Here is a 23,775-nt window from a genome sequence, read left to right on the forward strand (position 1 = left end):
GCATAAATTAGGATTTTTTTGGTGCACCCTTTTGATCACTGAAGACACAGATCACAAACCGCTGCTGCAGTTTAACTCACTAGGGTTTTGAATCATGTGCCTGGGTTGCAGGAATGTGGCTTCGGAACAGGCATGGTAGTCTGGAAGGGGGGGAAGGTTCCCCCCTCCCTTGGATTCTGAACTTCCCTTTTAAAGCGGAGTTCCACCCGAAATTTATACTTACCTCCATCTTCTCGCTCCCGGTCACCTGAAAAACAAATGGATAATCGCAATTTTTTTTTTTTTTTCACTTACCTTTTAGAGAAAATATACTCACCCCCCCTACTTCCTTCTTCCTCCCCTCGGCGGCCACGGCGATTCGTCACTTCCTGGCTTTTGCAATGATTCCTGGGAGCTGAACGTCATCGCTCCCAGGAATCATTGCGCCTGCACCGGCCCCGACGTCAGTTCCGGGGCGCGCGCGTCATTCCCTTCTAAACAGCTTCTGGGCATGCCCAGAAGCTGTGGAGGGATGACGCGCGCGACCCGGAAGTGACGTCGGGGCCGGTGTAGTGCATCGTGGGACCGAAGAAGGAGGAAGAGGACCGAAGAGGACGCGGAAGAGGATCGTGCTGGCTTCAAGCTGCCCACACCTGAGATGGCAGCGCTGGAGAAGACAATTTCAAAGTAAGTATTTCTCCTGAAAGGTAAGTGCAACCCGGGACAGATCAGAGGCTAGCCATTGTGGAATGTGCTAGCCCTGACTGTCCCGGGGGTATTTTTGTAAAAAAATGTATAACCAGGGTGGAACTCCGCTTTAACCACTTTACCACTAGAGCATTTTGCTGTCTTACATCTGGGCCACTTTTTGCGATTCGGCGCTGTGCAACTTTAACTGACAATTGCGCGGTCGTGCGACGCCGTACCCAAACGAAATTTACGTTTTTTTTTTCCCACAAACAGAGCTTTCTTTTGGTGGTATTTGATCACCTGTACGATTTTTACTTTTTGCGCTATAAACAAAAAAAGAGCGTAAATTTTGAAAAAATAACAATATTTTTCACATTTTTTTATATGAAATTCCCCCCAAAGAAATGTAAAAATCAAAATTTTTTTAAATTTTTGGCCAATTTGTTTTCTGCTACCTATGTTTGGTAAAAAAATTCACAATAAGCATATTTTGATTGGTTTGTGCAAAAGTTATTGCGTTTACTAACAAAGGGAAAGATTTCTGTCATTTTTGGTGTTTTTATTTAACGCGTAATGGCGGCGATCTGCGATTTTTTTTGCGGGACTGCGACATTGCGGCGGACAGATCGGACCCTTGACTGACATTTTTGACACTTTTGGGGGTACCAGTGACATTACTGCAGTAATCAGTGCTATATATATGCACTGTTACTGTAAAAATGACACTGGCAGGGAAGGGGTTAATTTTATTGGAGAGGGAGGGGTTAATGTATGCCTGGTGCTTACTGACGTGTGTGGGGGGAGGTGACTGAGTGAGCCAGGGACAGATCGCAGGTTCAGCTATGCTGAACACTCCGATCTGTCACTCCCTGTCACTTGGGAGATCCGCCCGCTTGTGTTTACACAGGCGGGCGGATCTCCACACTAGATCCCCGATGATCGGGGCAGAGATCCTCCCCTGGCCCAACTCCCGCTGTGACTGAATACAGCGGGAGCGAGCCTCCGGCGGCGCGCGAGCGTCGCCCACAAGGGGGAGTGTCTGACGACGTAAGTCTATGTCGTCAGACGATAACGAGCCACTTTGCCACTGAGTACCGTAGTACTACTGCGGCAAAGTGGTTAAAGTGGTTGTTAAGTCACTTTATACCATCCTGTCTGGTCTGTTTAATAATCCTGTGTGCCCCTGTGTCTGTGTTTTAAAAAATAAGCTTTCAGAGCGCCGATCGCCGCTCACGTGACCCTCTGGCTCTCTCTGTGGTCGGTTTACAGAGGGGAGGACATAGCCAGGCAGGATCAGCCAATTATTTCTGTTGATAGAAGGGGCCAAATTACATGGCACAAGCACTGTGCTGTATAACATGCTTTAAGGCAGGGGTCTTCAAACTATGGCCCTCCAGTTGTTCGGGAACTACTATTCCCATCATGCCTAGTCATGTCTGTAAATGTCAGAGTTTTACAATGCCTCATGGGACGTGTAGTTCTGCAACAGCTGGAGGGCCGCAGTTCGAGGATCCCTGCTTTAAGGGATCAGGATCAATATATTTTTTTTTAGGTTAACAAACACTCTTAAAAAATAAATTCTGCCTTTTCCCCTTTCAAAATAAATACTTGCGATTCTCGCGGTGACTGACGTTGCCTTCATGACATTGTCAAAAAGGGGCTGGGCATGGGTGACATTAAAATGATGCCCCCCCCTTAAAAAAGTGCCCCCCCTGAAAAAAGTTCTGCGTATGCCCATGCTTGACAGGAGGGGGCGGACATATGTGCCGCATTACTGTTGTCTTTGGAGTGCCAAAAGTGTCCCAGGTCTGGTACAATCCTATAGTGTATACTAAAACAAAACAAATTACTGTGTGCCACTAAAGTGTTCAAGTTTGGCTGAAAGAAAAAATGGCACCACTATAACTCACCCCACCCCAATCCAGTGTGATTCCAAACAGCCAATTGGGGGAAACAGTGAATATGTTAAAGGAGGAATCTGATTTCTAAAGCTGCAGCATTAAAACATCTCATTCACTTTAAAAGGAAAGTCACTTTTTTGTTGTAATGGAAAGTGCCATAGTCAGAGTGTTTAAAAATGGCCCCCTGTGTAGACTGATCAAACAGAGGCCATGGCAACATTGGAAAATTGGAACACCCCCGGCATTCCTTCCTCATATTGCTCTTTACTGACAACTGATTGTCAATTCATTTCTCTTGCTATGTGAGTTTTAAGAGTGTGTCTGTAACATTGTGCAATCAATTAAATGTACAATGTTATTTATTAGAACATCTTAATTTTATAGACAATACATCAGAGCCGGTGATGATGAGCTAATAAGCTGCTATTAATACTGCACTTAAAACCACAGCCAATTATGACTCACATGTATTGCTCATGACAATGAATGTGCACTTTTGGATATAAATCAGCTATAGAAATAGGCTGAAATGCCCTAATCCAGGCAGATAAAAAAAATGTACTTACTTCAAATAGTCATTTTTGTTTAAAAAAATAAAAATAAATATATATATATATATATATATATATATATATATATATATATATATATATATATATATATATATAAAATAAATAAATATATATATATATATATATATATATATATATGTTCTGAGTGGAACCTGTCCTGTTAAACCGCTGTATGGTCTTGGCCACCATGCTGCAGCTCAGTTTCAGGGAGGGTATTGGCAATCTTTTTATAGCCTAGGCCGTCTTTATGTAGAGCAACATTTCTTTTTTTCCAGATCTTCAGAGAGTTCTTTGCCATGATGTGCCATGTTGAACTTCCAGTGACCAGTATGAGAGAGTGAGAGTGATAACACCAAATTTAACACACCTGCTCCCCATTCACACCTGAGACCTTGTAACACTAATGAGTCACATGACACCGGGGAGGGAAAATGGCTAGTTGGGCCCAATTTAGACATTTTCACTTAGGGGCGTACTCACTTTTGTTGCCAGCGGTTTAGACATTAATGGCTGTGTGTTGAGTTATTTTGAGCGGACAGCAAATTTACACTGTTATACAAGCTGTACACTCACTACTTTACATTGTAGCAAAGTGTCATTTCTTCAGTGTTGTCACATGAAAAGATAGAATAAAATATTTACAAAAATTGGAGGGGTGTACTCACTTTTGTGAGATACTGTGTATGTATGTATATATATATATATATATATATATATATATATATATATATATATATATATATATATATATATATATATATATATTGTGACAGGAAGTCAGGTAAATCTGGGAATGTAGTCACAAAGAGGAGACACATTCCCACCTGCTTTGGAAAGGTCACTAATTACTATAGGGTGTCGGCTGCCAAAGGCAGCAGGAAGGTGTAAAGAAGTTGAAAGGCCTTCAGCTGTTCAGAATGAGGAAATTAAGGCTTCTATCATTTGTCCAAAGGAACTCCTATTGATTGCTTCCCCCTGTCGCTGTGTGAGCTGGGAAGAGAAGGGCAGACATACGTGTGCCTCCCGACGCCGTGTGGGCATGGGAGAAGGACTGCTGCCTCCTGTCGCCGTGTGGGCTGGGAGAGGGGGACAGTCAGATGTGTGCCTCCCAACAAGCTGGTGAGCATGGGAGAAGACCCCCTGAAGTGATGTGCGCTAAGAAGGGTAACCAAGTGTGAAGACGTCTCAAAGGTGAGGACATGGACTGTTTTTGCTGTGGAAAGAAAACAAAGGGACATGTTCCATGTGAAGAGTGTGAAGAGTAAAGGGACCTGTTAAATGAACTGTGTTCAATGTGAAGAGTCTGAAGAGTAAAGGGACCTGTTATAAATGAACATGTGCTGTGTGAAGAGATAAAACATGGACTGTTGAGTATCCGCTGTAGGATAAGAAAGTCTGCCCAACAGTAGGTTGGGGACAGACTCTTAGGTAGGTTCCAGCGTGAGAAGGTAGCCGCCCACAGAGGCAAGGATTTATTTTGTCTTTTATTTTATTTTGGCTGTTTTGACGCTTGCAATTGTGTGAAGTAAATTGCATGAATAAATCAGTGTTGTTTGCAACCTCTGCTCGGCTATCTCTCTGTGAAAACGCACCCCCAAAGGGGTCATCCACGCCTACCACCGAGCTAATCCCTCACATATGGTGGAGGTATGCAGTGGGCAGAAGCGGAGATCCCTGCAAAGAAGTGCATATGTTTGATGAACTTTGTCTGGTGCACGAGATTGCACAATCTATGATTGCAGAGAGAGGTGTCTTAAGAATGTTGAAGACGTTAAGACTAGCAAAATTGAGTTGCCTATGGATCACGGTCCTCCATGGTGGATTGGACAGACGATTATGAGGGACAAGCTGTCTGACATTTATGAGAAAGCTGTCAATGAAGATGACAGAAATGAGAAGGAGCAAAATGATGCCAAAAATGCAGTTGAAGAATGTGTATATGAGATGAGAGACAAACTGTGGCATTTATGAGAAATCTGTCAATGAAGATGACAGAAACAGTTTCATCCGGAAGCTTGAGGATACTAAGAGGTGTATCAGTGAGTGTCAAGAGCAGTGCCTGACACATGCGTGTCTGGAAATATGTGTCCCAACCCTAGGGTTGAAACAAGAGGGGGGGGGGGGTATGTGACAGGAAGTCAGGTAAATCTGGGAATGTAGTCACAAAGAGGAGACACATTCCCACCTGCTTTGGAAAGTTCACCAATTACTATAGGGTGTCGGCTGCCAAAGGCAGCAGGAAGGTGTAAAGAAGTTAAAAGGCCTTCAGCTGTTCAGAATGAGGAAATTAAGGCTTCTATAATTTGTCCAAAGGAAGTCCTATTGATTGCTGCCTCCTGTCGCTGTGTGAGCTGGGAAGAGAAGGGCAGACATACGTGTGCCTCTCGACGCCGTGTGGGCATGGGAGAAGGACTGCTGCCTCCTGTCGCCGTGTGGGCTTGGAGAGGGGGACAGTCAGATGTGTGCCTCCCGACAAGCTGGTGAGCATGGTAGAAGACCCCCTGAAGTGATATGCGCTAAGGAGGGTAACCAAGTGTGAAGACGTCTCAAAGGTGAGGACATGGACTGTTTTTGCTATGTGGAAAGAAAACAAAGGGACATGTTCCATGTGAAGAGTGTGAAGAGTAAAGGGACCTGTTAAATGAACTGTGTTCAATGTGAAGAGTCTGAAGAGTAAAGGGACCTGTTATAAATGAACATGTGCTGTGTGAAGAGATAAAACATGGACTGTTGAGTATCCGCTGTAGGATAAGAAAGTCTGCCCAACAGTAGGTTGGGGACAGACTCTTAGGTAGGTTCCAGCGTGAGAAGGTAGCCGCCCACAGAGGCAAGGATTTATTTTGTCTTTTATTTTATTTTGGCTGTTTTGACGCTTGCAATTGTGTGAAGTAAATTGCATGAATAAATCAGTCTTGTTTGCAACCTCTGCGCGGCTATCTCTCTGTGAAAACGCACCCCCAAAGGGGTCATCCACGCCTACCACCGAGCTAATCCCTCACAATATATATATATATATATCTATATATACATATATGCAAGGCCTTTTTTCAGCTGAAACTTGGTGGAACTCACACCACCTCTGGCTCGGGTCCTCTGCTCCCCACTAAGACTGGTAAAGACAGAGGTACGGCTTCTGTGTTTACAAGTGACAGCTTGTCTCCCAACGGCTCCCACAGATCTGATCTCCTCAGCATCTCCCACTGGCTTCAGCGTGGGGACAGGGGAGATAAAGGTGCCCAGGGTGCAGTGCAGATGCCGTCACCCCCATTGGATGATATCCCTGCAAGTGAAAAAGGCAGAACCACCTACAGTGTGTGGAGAGGTACTACTGTAGCCGTGCTGAACTCTGCACATTATGCACTCCTTGTATTTATTGCCCCTGTATAACCCTTTCACTGTTAGTGAAATGTGATCACACCCACTATTTGACGCAGTTTGGAGGGTGTATGTGTACTGGGGCAGGGGGTTGTGGTTGAGTTCCTGCACCTATCTTCTGAGAAAAAAAGCCCTGTATATGTACACCAAATGTCATCCTATGCCTAGTCCTTACTGTTAGTCCCTCTTCCCTCTGTATGCTGAATTATTTTATTACCATTGTTAATCCATTTTATGCTTGCCTAGTTATCAACCATATTAGGTGACAATATTGGGTGCCTGTTTTCTTTGATATAGCCCTACTATTGGGTATTAAGTATTACCTTCACTGATTTCCTGTGATATTGCATGTTTGTACACTCAACCTGGTGTTTTAGAGGGGCTGAGTTTTTTTGGAAAAAGTTTATATAGATATATATATATATATATATACTGTACCTCAAAGCACTGCCCCATCTGTAATAATTATTTAAGCCCCTTTTGTTCCCCCACCCCTTCCACTACCATCCTCTTTTTCATTTGGACAGTACATATCCAGTTGGTCTAGGACTAGCATCGCTGCCATAAATGTAATCTTGCAAAAATTTTCGTACATTAAATCTTTTTTTTTTTTTTTTTACAGATACTCTTGTGGAGGGATCTGGGGGTCTAAAAGATCCCAACCCCCTCTTCTTCACTTAAAAGCATTCAAAACACCAAGTTTGGCAATTTTTAATGCTGTAATTTTTTGAATCTGGTGCAGAGTACCCGGAAGTGATGTCATGACATAATTTCCTGGTTTTTACATGGAGACCCGATCGCAGCCAAATGTGGCCGTACAGGCTGGTTGCCCGGGTCTCCCGGTGGGATGGGAGACCCGGGCGAGCCACGGAAGGCGGCGGGAGGGGGGGGGACCCCTCCCGATCCTTGTAATGACAGCCGATCGTTGGCTATGGACGCTGGTACCGGGGTGATGCCTCTAGCTGAGGAAGCGTGCGTAAGCACGCGAAACGCGTCGACATCACACGTTGACGCCCCGCCCACCCTTCGTCCCCGTAGGAGACCGCACCGGACTGGCTGAACACATCCACCGTGACCCGGAAACAGCACCAGGACTGCACCCGGACACGGAACTGAGTCTGCCCCTGCAGTTTCCTCGATGGTAGAGGCCACAACGCCACTGGCAGTTACAAACCCATCGGACAGCCGAATCATCCTTCATCTGCGTCTGCCTGCCCTGACTGTGACCTAAGTGCGGAGCACGCTACCTCCATCCCTGTTATCTTGGATGAGCACGGGTGATATCTGGTAAGACCAACACTTCCTCTAATACACATCCAACTTTGGATCATCAGTTAAACATGGTCGCTACACCTCATCCCCGAAACCTTTAGCAGCTCCAGCCAATGGTCTGACCGGGACTTCTCTCATGCAGACTTTAGACGTCTGAGCTGTCCGGGTACTGCCAACTTGTGGATCAGCCAACCAGTGAACTAGTATCTCTGGCGATAAGCCATTATTTGGGACTATAATACAGCCCTCCCTCTACATACACGGGAGATCCTATTTAGGAGACAAACATTCACCCATACTGCTGTTTTAGCAAAGTGGCTGGTTAAGCCCGGATCCCCCCAACATATCCCACCTTTTTTGGTACTTGCTGATTAAGCAAAACGGCTGGTAAAGCCACGATCCCTCCAAGCACCACCATTCCGTGCACTGCCCCGTTGGGCTAGGTTTCCTTGGAGGCTCTCAGCCAGGAAATGAGACTTACACCATAGGGAGCAGGCCCGTGTTGTTTGTTACTACATGAGACAATGATGCTTTATTTTGTCCAATTTTTGTGATGCACTGATGATTCTTTTTGACATGACGTCATATTAATACTTATAGTATTTTTTTCAGGTGCCTCCCCACACTTTATCGGCATCCCCATGTACTTTCCCTCTACGGGCTCACCATAGTTCCCTCCTGGCCACAGCACTGTTGCTCGGGCTTCCAGAGTGATTTTCAGGTCGTGTTTCCTCGACTAATCACACTAAGCCCGCTAACAACAGTGCATACTGGGACTGGGTGGGTGGGGACCTCAATGTGTTTTATTGCTGTCTGTACCATTCTGACCCCCAAGGGGTCCACGGAGTCAAACAGTTCACCTGATGAGCTTCCACACCTCTTTTATTGATTAGATTTACCTGTTTATATTTTTCATGTGTGTTTATCTTCACCATTAAAGCTTTTTTGTCTGCACCTATATCCCTGTGAGCCCCTCATTGCAACCATTCACGGAGGGAAAATCTTGTCCCTCCACCTCCTAACCTTTTTTGTTAGTCCCTCTTCCCTCTGTATGCTGAATTATTTTATTACCATTGTTAATCCATTTTATGCTTGCCTAGTTATCAACCATATTAGGTGACAATATTGGGTGCCTGTTTTCTTTGATATAGCCCTACTATTGGGTATTAAGTATTACCTTCACTGATTTCCTGTGATATTGCATGTTTGTACACTCAACCTGGTGTTTTAGAGGGGCTGAGTTTTTTTGGAAAAAGTTTATATAGATATATATATATATATACTGTACCTCAAAGCACTGCCCCATCTGTAATAATTATTTAAGCCCCTTTTGTTCCCCCACCCCTTCCACTACCATCCTCTTTTTCATTTGGACAGTACATATCCAGTTGGTCTAGGACTAGCATCGCTGCCATAAATGTAATCTTGCAAAAATTTTCGTACATTAAATCTTTTTTTTTTTTTTTTTACAGATACTCTTGTGGAGGGATCTGGGGGTCTAAAAGATCCCAACCCCCTCTTCTTCACTTAAAAGCATTCAAAACACCAAGTTTGGCAATTTTTAATGCTGTAATTTTTTGAATCTGGTGCAGAGTACCCGGAAGTGATGTCATGACATAATTTCCTGGTTTTTACATGGAGACCCGATCGCAGCCAAATGTGGCCGTACAGGCTGGTTGCCCGGGTCTCCCGGTGGGATGGGAGACCCGGGCGAGCCACGGAAGGCGGCGGGAGGGGGGGGACCCCTCCCGATCCTTGTAATGACAGCCGATCGTTGGCTATGGACGCTGGTACCGGGGTGATGCCTCTAGCTGCAGGCATCACTCCGGTACAAGCACTTTCCCGAAATATCGGCAATATCGGTAACCTCAGGGGCCGATTCCGATATATTGGGGAAAGTGCATATCGGCCCCTGATATATCGGCTTTGCCGATAATCGGTCGATCCCTAGTTCCAACACTGGGTAGATTAAACCTTGCTACTGCTCTCCGCTGCACTTGAGGTGGCCTTGCTACTGTTTATACCGATCTGGACACCAAATGTCATCCTATGCCTAGTCCTTACTGTTAGTCACTCTGTATGCTGAATTATTTTATTACCATTGTTAAACCATTGTGCCTGTTTTCTTTGCTATAGCCCTACTACTAAGCGTACTAAGTATTACCTTCACTGATTTTCTGTGATATTTCATGTTTGTACGCTCAACCTGGTGTGTCAGAGGGGCTGAGGTTTTTTGGAAAAGGTTGAGACAAAGTACAGAGAATTAATTCTAATCAGCAGCTCCTACCCGAGTAGTGCTACTTACATAAAACATTTAAACGTTAAAGAACCTACTGCAGAATGGTGATGTTTATGTTGCAATACCAGTCCAAAACTGAAGATTGTAAGAGAAGAATTTGAGCCACAACTGGAGGAGTAGAGACGATGAGCTGGACTAAGTGGCAATACCTATTTAGAAAAAGTTGCAGTGAAGCGAAGAAATGGCTTGGATATCTTGGGCTTACTGGTGGAAATCTATAACAAGTAGTAAAAATCTGGCCTTTGATTTCTCTACAGCATTGAAATTTAAGAAGGTTGTTTTGTTTGTTGCTATGTGTGTAAAATATTGCGATTTTTGGATCTTCTCCATGTTACACTATGGAGTTATTGATTTTTTTTGATTGAGTGTTTTGATACCTTTCTGAACTGAGGGGTATTGGAGGATATCTGGGACTGCAGTCAGATTAAAGTGGTTGTATAGGCTCAAGAATTTTATGCATGACGGTAAAAAGCCTTCTGTGTGTGACAGCGCCCCCCCCCCCCCTGCACCCCTAATATTTACTTTAGTCCCATCTCGATTCAGCAATGTGCACAAGAGCCTTGGCTCTCCCTACTAGCCATTGGCTCCCAGTTCTGTCAATCTCAGCCAGTGAGCCAATGAGGAGAGAGTGGGGGCTGGGCCAAGACGCACTTCATGTGAATGGACATATTGAGCAGCGGCTCAGAAGCAAGCCTGCTGGGGCACCCCCATAGCAAGCTGCTTGCTACCGGGGCACTAGGCAGGAGGGAGGGGCCTGGAGAGCCAACAGGGGACCCAAGAAGATGAGGATCTGGGTTGTTCTCTGCAAAATCATTACACAGAGCAGGTAAGTATAACATGTTTGTTATCTAGGTAGGGTACATACTGCAGCACGAAGCGGCTCGCAGCAGGGTACCGGTGTGTCCCTGTTCAATATTTCAGGCCTGATCTCAGCCCGAATTTTTGGCTGAATTCGGACCTGAAACTGACCAGAAGCCGCACAGGACTCCTGTGCAATCAGGGGCTGACGGGCAAATTTCAGCCCAGGGAGCAAATACAAACCAGAGGCCCATGGTGCAGAAACTTGGCCCCCTTCCCACTCTCTCTCTTTCTGGCCTCCTCCTTACCCCCATTCCAGGCTGAAGCTCCAATCCAGGTACTCTCTACTCACTGGTTGAATCTGGTTTCCCGACCTGGCCAGCAGAGGCAGTTGGGAGGAGCTGGGGCAGCTTGGTCAGGGCTGGCCAGAGGAGGAGAGTCTCCAGTGGGGCATGGAACCGGCCTATGCTCAGACACAGCTTACACCATCCATGCTGGGGGGAGGGCTGCTCTCTGTCCTTGTCTTTATCCCTCACTCAGTAGGTCAGTGGCAGGGGCTTTTTACTTCTCTTCCACAGGAACCCTTTAGGCATGTCTGTGGCAGAAGCAGTGCAGCCTTTTTTATGGGGCATCAGAGTGGCTTGGGGGGCAATTGTCCCCATGCCCCCAGGCCCAGTCCTCCCCTGTGTGCAATTCGCTCCGGAGATATGTGAACCGGCTATAAAGACATGTCTCCTGACATGTCCCAATTTGCAATAGTGTGAACCCAACCCTAGAAAAAAAAAGAAAGTTGATATCACTTTAAGAGAGGAATGGGAGATGGTGTGCATCCCTGCTAGCCTTGACTAAGAGGGAAAATTCTAAAGTCCAGCCAACAACATTTATCAGGAAAAATGTTTCTCAGTTATAAGGAGTCATGGGCATCTGGTGAGCCTTCCATTTATTTATAATACACAGAATACGAGGGGGGAAATAGTTGTTAAGTTGTGGAGTTGAACACAAAAATTTAAAGACTTTTAATCAATGCTCGGTGTATTGGCTTTTTTACAGGAATTATTTTTGCATTTTATATATTTTTGGCACTGTATTCACAATGTTGTTAGGCTTATGTTTGATATAGCGCTGGTACATACTAGTGATCGACCGATATCGGTTTTTCGTTGCCGATACCGATATTTTGGCCAATGCATATCGGTATCGGCCGATATTGGCCGATATTTTCGTACATTTAAAAAAAATACATTTTTTTATTTTTAGCACTTGACAGGTACTGTTGTGGACGGATCTGGGGGTCTAAAAAAAACCCCAAAACCCTCCTCTGCACTTAAAAGCATTCAAAATGCCAAGTTTGCATTTTTGATGCCGAGTAACCCGGAAGTGATGTCATGACATCACTTCCGGGTTTTACATGGAGACCCGATCAGAGCCAAATGCGGCTTTGATCGGGTCTTTAGCGGTCAAGCGAGCCATGAAAGGCGGCTGGAGGGGGGCGGGGGGGACACATCCTCTCCCGCTCTTTGTAATGACAGCCAAGCGGCTTCTCAGCCGCATCGGTTGTCATTACAAGACAGCCAACCGTCGGCTATGGACGCCGGTACCGGGGGTGATGCCTCTAGCTGCAGGCATCACTCCGGTACAAGCACTTTTCCGAAATATCGGCAATATCGGTAACCTCAGGGGCCAATTCCCATATATATCGGGGAAAGTGCATATCGGCTTTGCCGATAATCGGTCGATCCCTAGTACATACAATATATAATTTTGTTGATTTAAAAACACTCGGATGTGTTTTTTTCTAGCAGCTGTGGGTAAAAGAGGGAGAATTGTTATTTTTTAGTGCAGGGATTCATTTTTTTTTAATATATAGACAGTATCAGTGGAAAAAATGCTACAATTTTTAGATGTTCAAGTCCTGCCATGAGCTAAAAATTCAGTGTTCAGACAAGCGCAATGTTCTGTTCAAACCAGTGTTTGAACCAAACTGAGAGCTTATCCCTGTTAGTAAATCAACCCCAGCGTCCAGGTCAGATAAGATGGCAGCTTTCAGTTATAATAATGTGAACAGTATAGTAGTTGGGAGAAGGATCATCCAGCAATGGTGTGAAAGACTGTATGTGATGGAGCTTCCTTCAGATGACGCTGCTTTGATCCTCCTACAGGTAGTATTTCCTTCACGTGTTGTGGGACTGGTGTACCCTGTGTCCATGAGGTTTCCTCCACATGTCCTTGTTGGTTTAGGAATTTCTGGCACATCACTGAATGTAACTTGCAGGTAGGTGCTGATCCAGGCTTGGTAGGCCGTCACCAGTGTGTACACCCCAGGGAAACTGGAGGATGCACAGCCTATTCCCCAGCTCACAATTCCAACCTGGTACCATACGCCCTGGACCTTACACACCAGAGGTCCTCCCGAGTCACCCTGTATGACATAAATAATCATTAGCTGCACCAATGTCTATCTGTTCATAATAATTCCAAAAAATGATTCTTAAAAACTAAGCATGTACAATTTCCAGAAATGTGTAATTACTATACCTACTTGATGACCAGTGACGTACCCATACTTCGCTGGAATTCAAGTGGTTATACTGGGGTGATGCATCACCCAGAAACCAATTCTAGCGGCTAAGTAGTCACTGAATTGTTTTTACAAGCAGTGTGAAGGGGTTTCTTCGTCTCCCCCCCCCCCTCCCGTCACCTTCCGCAGCTTTAGCAGGATCTCCTGTCCCACCAGGGCTCTCTTGTAAAAGCAATCCTAGCAGAGAAGTAGCCACTGGATTGCTTTTACAAGCATAGGGAGGGGGTTTCCGCCCCCCCCCCCTTCAGCCGCCCTCTGCAGCTTTATTGGGATCTCCTGTCCCACCAGGGCTCTCTTGTAAAAACAATCCTAGCGTAGAAGTAGCCGCTGGATTGCTTTTACAAGCAGTGGGAGGGGGTTTCCGCCCCCCCTTCTGCCGCCCTCTGCAGCTTTATTGGGATCACCTGTCCCACCAGGGGTCCCAATCAACCAGCTGGCGCCTACTTTGGTTGATCGGAAAGCCAAACAAAGCCGATCTCGGCTTTGTTCGGTGCTCAGCTATAGTAACCCAGAAACTATGACCTGATATCACTTCCAGATTACCCAGATGTCAAAAAAACAAAAGCATTTGATCTCCCTGATCTTGGTGTGATCAAATTCTTTTACGGACAGAGGAGGGACTTGGGGTCTTATAGACCCCTGATTTCTCCATAAAGAGTACCTGTCACATGACTATTGCTGTCACAACAATGTTTACATTCATTGTGATAGCAATAAAAGCAATATAAAAAATAAATAAATTAAATTGCAAACAGCGTTTGTCCCACACATGTGAGATATTACCGTAAATGTCAGATTATTGGCAGTAATTCCAGCAGCAGACCTCCTGTGTAAATCTAAAGTGGTAAAGGTTTTTAAAGCGTCGCCCTTGGATAATAAAATTTACGTAGTTTGTCGCAGTTGCATGGGCCTGTGCAATTTTAAAGCATGACATATATGGTATTTGGTTTTTACTCAGCGTAAAATCATCTTTCATATTTTACAAAAAAAAAGGGGTTATGTATTGTGTTTTTTTTGCATTAAAAAAAAAAAGTGTATTTTTTTCCCCCAAAAAAATGGAGTTTGAAAAAATACCATGTGACATAAAAATTTGCAAAACCCACTAATTTATTCTCTTGGGCCTCTGCTTTGAAAAATACATTTTCACAATGTGTAATTTTCTAGCAAAAAATACTGATTTTTACATGTAAACAAAAAGTGCCAGAAAAGACCCGGTCTTCAAGTAGTTACAAGAGCTAATTGAGCACTAAGGCTGCATTCACATGTCAGCGTATGATCGCGGGCAGAACCGCCGCGGTTCCGCCCGCGATCTGGAAATTTATTGCAAATCGCGGGACGCCTAGCGGTGCCCGTTGATTTGCAATAGCCCCCCAAACGCCGAGCGATGTTGCCGCGATTTACGCCCGCCGAATCGCGGCAACATCGCGCAAACAAAATCGCGGGACGCAATACGCTCCAAAAAAGTACAAGAGCTTCTTTGGAGCGTATTGCGTCCCACGATTTTGTTTGCGCGATGTTGCCGCGATTCGGCGGGCGTAAATCGCGGCAACATCGCTCGGCGTTTGGGGGGCTATTGCAAATCAACGGGCAACGCTAGGCGTCCCGCGATTTGCAATAAATCTCCGAATCGCGGGCGGAACCGCGGCGGTTCTGCCCGCGATCATACGCTGACATGTGAATGCAGCCTTAGTGATTGGGTATTGAATTGATATAGGAACAAGAGTTAGCAGCCAGACCAATTGTAGATGGTACATTTGAATAAAGCTGAACTCTAGCCTTACCTTAAAGAAACATTAAATCTTTTTTTTTTTTTTTTTTTCAATAAACATAAATGAATGATAATATAACTTATATTTGTAGCACTACTCCCTTGGGAGCTGCTGGTTACAGGTTCCCCTGGGTTTCCCATAGCAACAACACAATAGTTTAGCGACTTCAAAGTGTTTGGCTCAGTCAAGAAACAGTCTAGGGGTTTTGGTTTTTTGTACTTTATTGAAGAACTTGGATAGGAGAAGGGATGAGTATGATACTCCAACTTGGATAAACTATGCACAATTTGCTGGCACGAGTGCGGCAAGGCCGCTGCTTCACCTTGTCACTAGCAGTGAAGAAGAATTTGACTGGACTTGTTTTACTCTGTGAATCGCTCTTCAGGGCCCAACCCTATTCTTCAGGGTTCTACACGGCACCCCCTTTACTATAATTCTCTCTGTGTGAGCTACCTCCTGGATCCCTGACTTCACTGGAGTGGTCCCCTTCCTGGGCCGACCCTTTGGCAAGTCCCTGAGTACTCATGGACACTGTTTTCCTGAGAGACTCTGCCAGCAGCTCCACTGTCAGCTCCACTGGATCTTCTGCAGCTCAGCTCCACACCCGATTCACTAGGCCGACTGCCTAAGAGCACCTTCCTCACACCCTGCTGGAGGAGATACCAGCCGTCTGCCTCCTCCTGGGACTCTGCTTCCCGCCAAAGACCCCTGTCACATGTCCCCTCAGTATTTATGAGCGATCCCAGGATGTACTGCAAGAATGCCCTCCCACTGGGACTCCCATAAAAGCCAATGTGTCACTGTCTGGGTTTCCTCCACTGTCCAACAAGCTCTCTCATTGGATGCAGTGGGGACACTCCCTCAGACCCAGTGAATCCCACCTGGAGACATGCAAGAGGCAACCTAACAGATCAGGCTCCCCTGATAAGCAGAAGGAGCAATAGATGCTTGTTCCTAATACATAGGAGGGTGCTACATGCGTATTACCTGTTTGTTTCAATAAATGTCCTCTCCTGAGTTGACTTTTATAATAGTCCCCCAGCCAAGCTGACAAACGCTGCGTGTGTGTGTGCATGTGTGGGGCGCTCATAATGCTGCACATACAGTTGTAGTACATAGTGGAAGGATGCACATAGAGGGTCTCCAATTGGTTGGCATAGATCCTGGCAGTTGTAAGGGGAACATATAGAACATGCAATGTGCCCTTTAAGCTGGTTTTCTGGCGTAGGAAATCCTTATTGACATGGATTTATATCACTGGAAAATGTGATTGATGGTGGATGTTTACCGTGAGACATTTTTTTTTTTTTTTTTTTATAAACCACCTCCCATTGGCCGCATGCATATCTGCAGCCTTTCAGCGGTTGGTGCCACCTACCTGGCAGGAATCCTTTTGTCCATCCATGTAGCCAGCACAAATCTTTTCATCCTGGATGTCTTTATTACTTCCCCCCTTGCAATACATTACTTGACATGTGCTGTTATCTATTAGGGGAGTCATGACTTCCTGGAGGGCCCCATTTAAAGGCGTACTTCCTGGTGGTGAAACATAGAAAAGAAGTTAATTACCAATGCATTCTTTACAAGGACAATCTGTGATAAGGACCAGCAAGGCTGATGCAGTGAAGCATTGTTACATCTTTAACCACTTAAGCCCCGGAAGATTTTACCCCCTTCCTGACCCGGGCCTATTTTGCGATTCGGCACTGCGTGACTTTAACGGACAATTGCGCGGTCGTGCGACGCTGTACCTAAACGAATTTGACGTCCTTTTTTTTTCCCCACCAAGAGAGCTTTCTTTTGGTGGTATTTGATCACCTGTGTGATTTTTTGATCATGCGCTATAAACAAAAAAAGAGCGACAATTTTGCAAAAATAATAATATTTTTCACATTTTTTTATATGAAATTCCCCCCAAAAAAATGTAAAAATCAAAATTTTTTAACATTTTAGGCCAATTTGTTTTGTGCTACATATATGTTTGGTAAAAAAAATCGCAAAAAAGCGTATTTTGATTGGTTTGCGCAAAAGTTATTACGTTTACTAACTAAGGGAAAGATTTCTGTCATTTTTGTTGTTTTTTTTTTTAATGAGTAATGGCGGCGATCTGCGATTTCTTTTTTTTTTTTTTGCGGGACTGCGACATTGCGGAGGACAGATCGGACCCTTGACTGACATTTTTGACACTTTTGGGGATACCAGTGACATTACTACAGTAATCAGTGCTATACATATGCACTGTTACTGTAAAATTACACTGGCAGTGAAGGGGTTAACTTTTTTGAGAGGGAGGGGTTAAGTGTGTCCCTAGGGGCGTGTTTCTTACTGTGATTGGATGTGGCTACTGGTGTAAGAACAGAGATCAACGGTCCTACATAGCAGGATCGTATGATCTCCATTCTTACACAGGGCAGAATGACAGGCGGCTTTGTTTACATTAGCCGCCTGCCTTTCTCCCGGTGTAACGGACGATCACGAGTGCCCGGCGGACATCGGGTCCGCTGGGCACACGTGCGTGGGGGTCCGTGACCGAGCGGGAGCGCGCCTCCGGCGGTGCGCACTCGCTCCCTAGAGCCTCACAGGCTAGCGACGTAGTACTACGTCGCTTTGCCTGTGAGGGGCTGACCGCCGCTGTAAATAGTTGTGCGGCGGTCAGCAAGTGGTTGGCAGGCACAGAAATCAATCAAGCAACCATCTCATAGCTTCACACTTGAAAAGCCGTACTCCGTCAGGTTGTGTGGGTGAGACTTGTGAAGTAGGATCTCTTTATAAACATCCTGGGGTCTTTATCGAACACCTCCAGGACATTTAAAGAATGAAGCCATTTCTAAAGGGGTTAAAAATATTTTCAATGATTGACAAGAGCCACACTGGGCCAGAGCTAGGGTGGATGACCCCACACCATCTTCAGCCAGGCAAAGACATGTGTGACAAAGACACCAACCTGGTGGCTGCTCTTCTGACAAAAACCAAAAAAACAAAACAGATGGGTTCCTTGCCTTGTACATAGTTTCAACTTGGTGTTGCAGTTGTTCATCATGAAGTACTTTGGCTTCCAGGAGGTCCTTCAGTGCTTTGGCTTCCAGGAGGTCCTTCAGTACTTTGACTTCCAGGAGGTCCTTCAGTGCTTTGGCTTCCAGGAGGTCCTTCAGTACTTTGACTTCCAGGAGGTCCTTCAGTACTTTGGCTTCCAGGAGGTCCTTCAGTACTTTGGCTTCCAGGAGGTCCTTCAGTACTTTGGCTTCCAGGAGGTCCTTCAGTACTTTGACTTCCAGGAGGTCCTTCAGTGCTTTGGCTTCCAGGAGGTCCTTCAGTACTTTGGCTTCCAGGAGGTCCTTCAGTACTTTGACTTCCAGGAGGTCCTTCAGTACTTTGGCTTCCAGGAGGTCCTTCAGTACTTTGGCTTCCAGGAGGTCCTTCAGTACTTTGGCTTCCAGGAGGTCCTTCAGTACTTTGGCTTCCAGGAGGTCCTTCAGTACTTTGGCTTCCAGGAGGTCCTTCAGTACTTTGGCTTCCAGGAGGTCCTTCAGTACTTTGACTTCCAGGAGGTCCTTCAGTGCTTTGGCTTCCAGGAGGTCCTTCAGTACTTTGGCTTCCAGGAGGTCCTTCAGTACTTTGGCTTCCAGGAGGTCCTTCAGTACTTTGGCTTCCAGGAGGTCCTTCAGTACTTTGGCTTCCAGGAGGTCCTTCAGTACTTTGGCTTCCAGGAGGTCCTTCAGTACTTTGGCTTCCAGGAGGTCCTTCAATAGTCCAGAAGGACTTGTAGCCACTTTAGGGAGTCATGGCTCACCTTGCAAAGATGCAGCACCAACATGAGCTGCCTGTCAATAGCCTTCCCCCTGTGACACCCCCTTGCATTGGAGCTTAACATTGGCCATGCTGCAGAGGTTGCATCAGCAGAAGCATTCCTTTAACCACTTGCCGACCAACCACCGTAGTTTTACTGCATCAGGTCGGCTCTGTCCCACGTAACGATGTACATGTACATTACTTCGCAGAACCACCACACGCACGTGCCGATTGGCCACAGGGGAAGCCAATCAGTGAGTCCGGCAGCCGCGATTTCCACCGGGCACCCACGCACGCTCCCTGTGGAGATAGACTGGAGGTCTGCCATTGTGAACAACACAGACCGCTGTTCTGTCAGTTATGAACACAGGGATCTTGTGTTCCTCTTATTTAGGAACAGATGTCTCTGTGTTCATGCAGCAAGCCCCCCCAGTTAGAAAGCTCACCCTAGGGACACTTTTAACCCTTTGATCGCCTCTGGTGTTATCCTCTTCCCTGCCAGTGTGATTATTACAGCAACAGTGCATATTTTTAGATTTTTTGATTACTGTAGTAATGTCACTGGTACCCCCAAAAGTGTCAAAAATGTCAGTCAGCCAAAATGTCAGAAAATAAAGTCCCAAAAGAGAACAGAAGGTGATGCTGGAATTATCAATTGTCATCTTAGAGCAGACTATGCCAGCAACGGCACAGTGATGTGTAGTGATGCCATAGAGAGGGGTGGAAGGTGTGTTGTGAAGGGCATGGGCAAGGTTGAAGCGAAATCAATAGATTATGGGCATCTGGTTGCCCTACCAGTCACCGCATGTTGTTGGGGAAGTAGAAGTTATAGCCCAGTGGCGGCTGGTGCTCAAAATTTTTGGGGGGCGCAAACAGAAAAATGAGTGACCAGCGTGCCCCCAATCAATGCAGAGTGCCACAGCGTGCCCCCAATCAATGCAGAGTGCCACAGTGTGCCCCCAATCAATGCAGAGCACCACAGCATGCCCCCCAATCAATGCAGAGTGCCACATCATGCCTCCATCAATGCAGAATGCCACAGCGTGCCCCCAATCATTTCAGAGTGCCACAGCATTGCCCCCAATCATTGCAGAGTGCCACAGCATTGTCTCCAATCATTGCAGAGTGCAACAGCATGCCCCCCAATCAATGCAGAGCGCCAAAGCATGCCCCCCAATCAATGCAGAGTGCCACAGCATGCCTCCATCAATGCAGAATGCCACAGCGTGCCCCCAATCATTGCAGAGTGCCACAGCATTGCCCCCAATCATTGCAGAGTGCCACAGCATTGTCCCCAATCATTGCAGAGTGCCACAGCATTGTCTCCAATCATTGCAGAGTGCAACAGCATGCCCCCCAATCAATGCAGAGCACAACAGCATGCCCCCCATCAATGCAGAGTGCCACAGCATGCCTCCATCAATGCAGAATGCCACAGCGTGCCCCCAATCATTTCAGAGTGCCACAGCATTGCCCCCAATCATTGCAGAGTGCCACAGCATTGTCCCCAATCATTGCAGAGTGCCACAGCATTGTCTCCAATCATTGCAGAGTGCAACAGCATGCCCCCCAATCAATGCAGAGCACCACAGCATGCCCCCCAATCAATGCAGAGTGCCACAGCATGCCTCCATCAATGCAGAATGCCACAGTGTGCCCCCAATCATTTCAGAGTGCCACAGCATTGCCCCCAATCACTGCAGAGTGCCACAGCATTGTCCCCAATCATTGCAGAGTGCCACAGCATTGTCTCCAATCATTGCAGAGTGCAACAGCATGCCACCCAATCAATGCAGAGCGCCACAGCATGCCCCCCAATCAATGCAGAGTGCCACAGCATGCCCCGCAATCAATGCAGAGCACCACAGTGTGCCCCCATCAATGCAGTGTGGGCTTCCCCCCCCCCCCGAGACCAATGCACTTACCTGGTGGCAGCTTCTCTTCAGTCCCGGCGGCGGCGGCTTCTCCTCACTCTGTCCCCCGGGGATCTCCTGCAGTCCTCCTGCTCCCGCCTCCTCCTCAGCCAATGGCATGATGTTTGCCTTGCAGCCAATCAGGAAGCGCGTATCGGACGCACTTCCTGATTGGCCAGGAGGAGGATCGGTAGTGGCATTCGCGAATTTTCATTCGCTATTGTCACACAATGGGTGGGCTCGGGACGCACTGCTTGCAGATTAGGGGGCCGGACGCATGGATGGGGGGGGCGGCGCCTCTGCGCCCCCAACACACTGGCCGCCACTGTTATAGCCTATAGTTCATGTAGGTAGTACTGAGCAAACTGAAGAGATATCCCAAAGACAGATCCAAATACCGGTGTACTGGAAGGGTCTGCACATATCCAACAGGGTAGTCAGAGGATCGCTGAGTTCTGCAGGAAATGGGCCCATTTGCGGTGAAGCTTGGCAGAGTACTGGGGGTTCAAGGTCTTTTTATTTTTAGCACTTGGCAGGTACTGGGGGTCTAAACCCCTCCTCTGCACTTAAAAGCATTAAAAATGCCAAGTTTGGCTGTTAAATCTGGCACCGAGTACCAAAAGTGATGTCATGACATCACTTCCGGGTTGTTGCATGGAGACCTGATCAGAGCCGAATGCGGCTTTGATCGGGTCTTCAGTGGCCATAAAGGGTGGTTGCCAGGGTCTCACGGTGGGACGGGAGACCCGGGCGAGCCGCGGAAGGCGGCGGGAGGGGGGAACGTCCCCTCCCGCTTCTTGTAATGACAGCCGAGCGGCTTCTCAGCCACATCGGTTGTCATTACAAGACAGCCAACCGTCGGCTATGGATGCCGGTACCGGGGTGGTGCCTCTAGCTGCAGGCATCACTCCGATATATGCACTTTCCCGAAATATCGGCAATATCGGTAATCTCAGGGGCCGATTCTGATATATCGGGGAAAGTGCAGATCGGCCCCCGATATATTGGTCAATCCGTAATATAGACCCCCCTCCAATAGATGTCAATGGGATTTGCCTTCAGGTTACAATTTTAGTTGAACCCCTCAATGTACTCAATCTGAGCAGATTCACCCATCCCTGATTGGCACAATGTATTGGTTGTAAGTGACATGTTTGGATTCTTAGTGGGGAAATATTGGCAATATCGGTAACCTCAGGGGCCGATTCCGATATATCGGGGAAAGTGCAGATCGGCCCCAGATATATTGGTTGATCCCCAGTTTAGACCCCCTCCCCTCCCATAGATGTCAATGGGATTAGCCTTCGGGTTACATTTTTAGTTGAACCCCTCAAGGTACTCAATCTGAGCAGATTCACCCACCCCTGATTGGCACAACGTATTGGTTTTAAGTGACATGTTTGGATTCTTAGTGGGGAAAATGAGTGAAGCCACTTTTAAATATAATTTCATAAACTCACCTCCAGAAGACGTTTTACCCCATCCGGTCACCCAGCACTCCATGCCACAGGGGAAGGTGGTGGAAGAAGATGGCAGACAGATCGGCATAATGTATTGAGTATAGCTGACCGGTGTGGCCAGCCTTACCAGGGCGATGTCCCCAATGTCTCCAGTGTCTCCATAACATGGATTGGTGATGATAGTCCTTACATTGGCAACGACTGTTTGAGGGCTGTCAACCCCCAGCAGGTGCAGGCCCAAATACACTTTATATTTAGATTTGTCCACAGGACTGTAGAAAGGAAACAGTGCAGAAAATGCGTGACTGAGGATCCCTCTGCTGCAGTGCAGTGCGGTATCATCACTTTCAGTGAATGAGAAGCAACTATTCATAATTCCTTTTTATGAATGGCCTGTATGCATATGAGAATGCTATGAATGTACGTAGGGTCATTAGAGTCCATTGTGATTGCTAACTCACAGTAATCTCTTTTGATATCTCATAATGCCATTGTATATATACAAGTGCAACTATACAGTGGCAGAAAAAATCCCATCAATGTGCTGATTCTCCGTCATTGTTCAGTCAAAGGCTGGAGGTATGTCCATACCAACCTACCATACCCACAACAATTTATTTTATTTTATTATTATTATTATTATTTTTTTTTTTTTTTTTATTGCTATGATATATGGCTTTATTTTTGTGTACTTCCATATAGGGCTGAATTGACATACTTTGTTAATTATTTTACATGTATTAATGAGATATGTATATGGGACATATTATTTATTTATTTATTTATTTATTTATTTTTGCTTTTTTTTTTTTTTTTTTCCTCAGCGTTTCTTTTCTTTGGTATTGTTATTTTGTATATAAAACGCTAAAAAAAATTAAATAAATAAAAAAATGACTAAAATTCTCATTGAGAGCACATTTTTTTTTTTTTTTAGGAAACAAAGCAAACTAAATGATACTCTCAAAATATTTTACTAAATTAATCCTTATATTATAGCCATCATCGTTGCCCATAGACACACCCCAGGATTACAAACAGAGCCATTGTCAATACAGAGTTAGATAAAATCCTGTAGGATAATATTCATATCCAGGGGTGAAGGCAAAACACTCCTCGACGCATTTCACAGGAGGGTCTGTCTGTTCTTCAGGAGGCTACAGGGCTCAGTGCTGGGACAAGGTAATCTAAAGCTCAGGGCAAGTAATCCAAATCCAGCCACCCCCCCCCCCACCAAGATGTATGAGCATTGTGTGTCAGCAACCCCCCCCCCCCCCCCCCAAAAAAAAAAATAATAATAATTGAGCACTAATCTGCATGCTTACCACCTGAAGTAAAAATCCACCGAGTACAAATCTGTTCTTCTGTTGAAATCCCCCCTCC

At 46.0% G+C, this 23,775-nt stretch overlaps 1 protein-coding gene across 1 annotated transcript in view; it reads right to left on the bottom strand.

The window, feature by feature from the left end:
* The window catches only part of LOC309558472 (transmembrane protease serine 9-like), a gene marked incomplete at its 5' end in the record, with an annotated part of 80,943 nt that overhangs the window by 51,369 nt on the left and 5,799 nt on the right, over positions 1-23,775 (bottom strand). Inside the window, 3 exons of the mRNA XM_082261543.1 lie at positions 12,946-13,305; positions 16,612-16,769; positions 22,396-22,667. Coding sequence (XP_082117669.1) covers positions 12,946-13,305; positions 16,612-16,769; positions 22,396-22,667 — 790 coding nt within the window. The remainder of the gene's footprint in view (positions 1-12,945; positions 13,306-16,611; positions 16,770-22,395; positions 22,668-23,775) is intronic.

The sequence above is a fragment of the Pelophylax lessonae genome (genome assembly GCF_965119305.1).
Source record: "Pelophylax lessonae genome assembly, chromosome: 6".
Taxonomy (NCBI): Eukaryota; Metazoa; Chordata; class Amphibia; order Anura; family Ranidae; genus Pelophylax; species Pelophylax lessonae.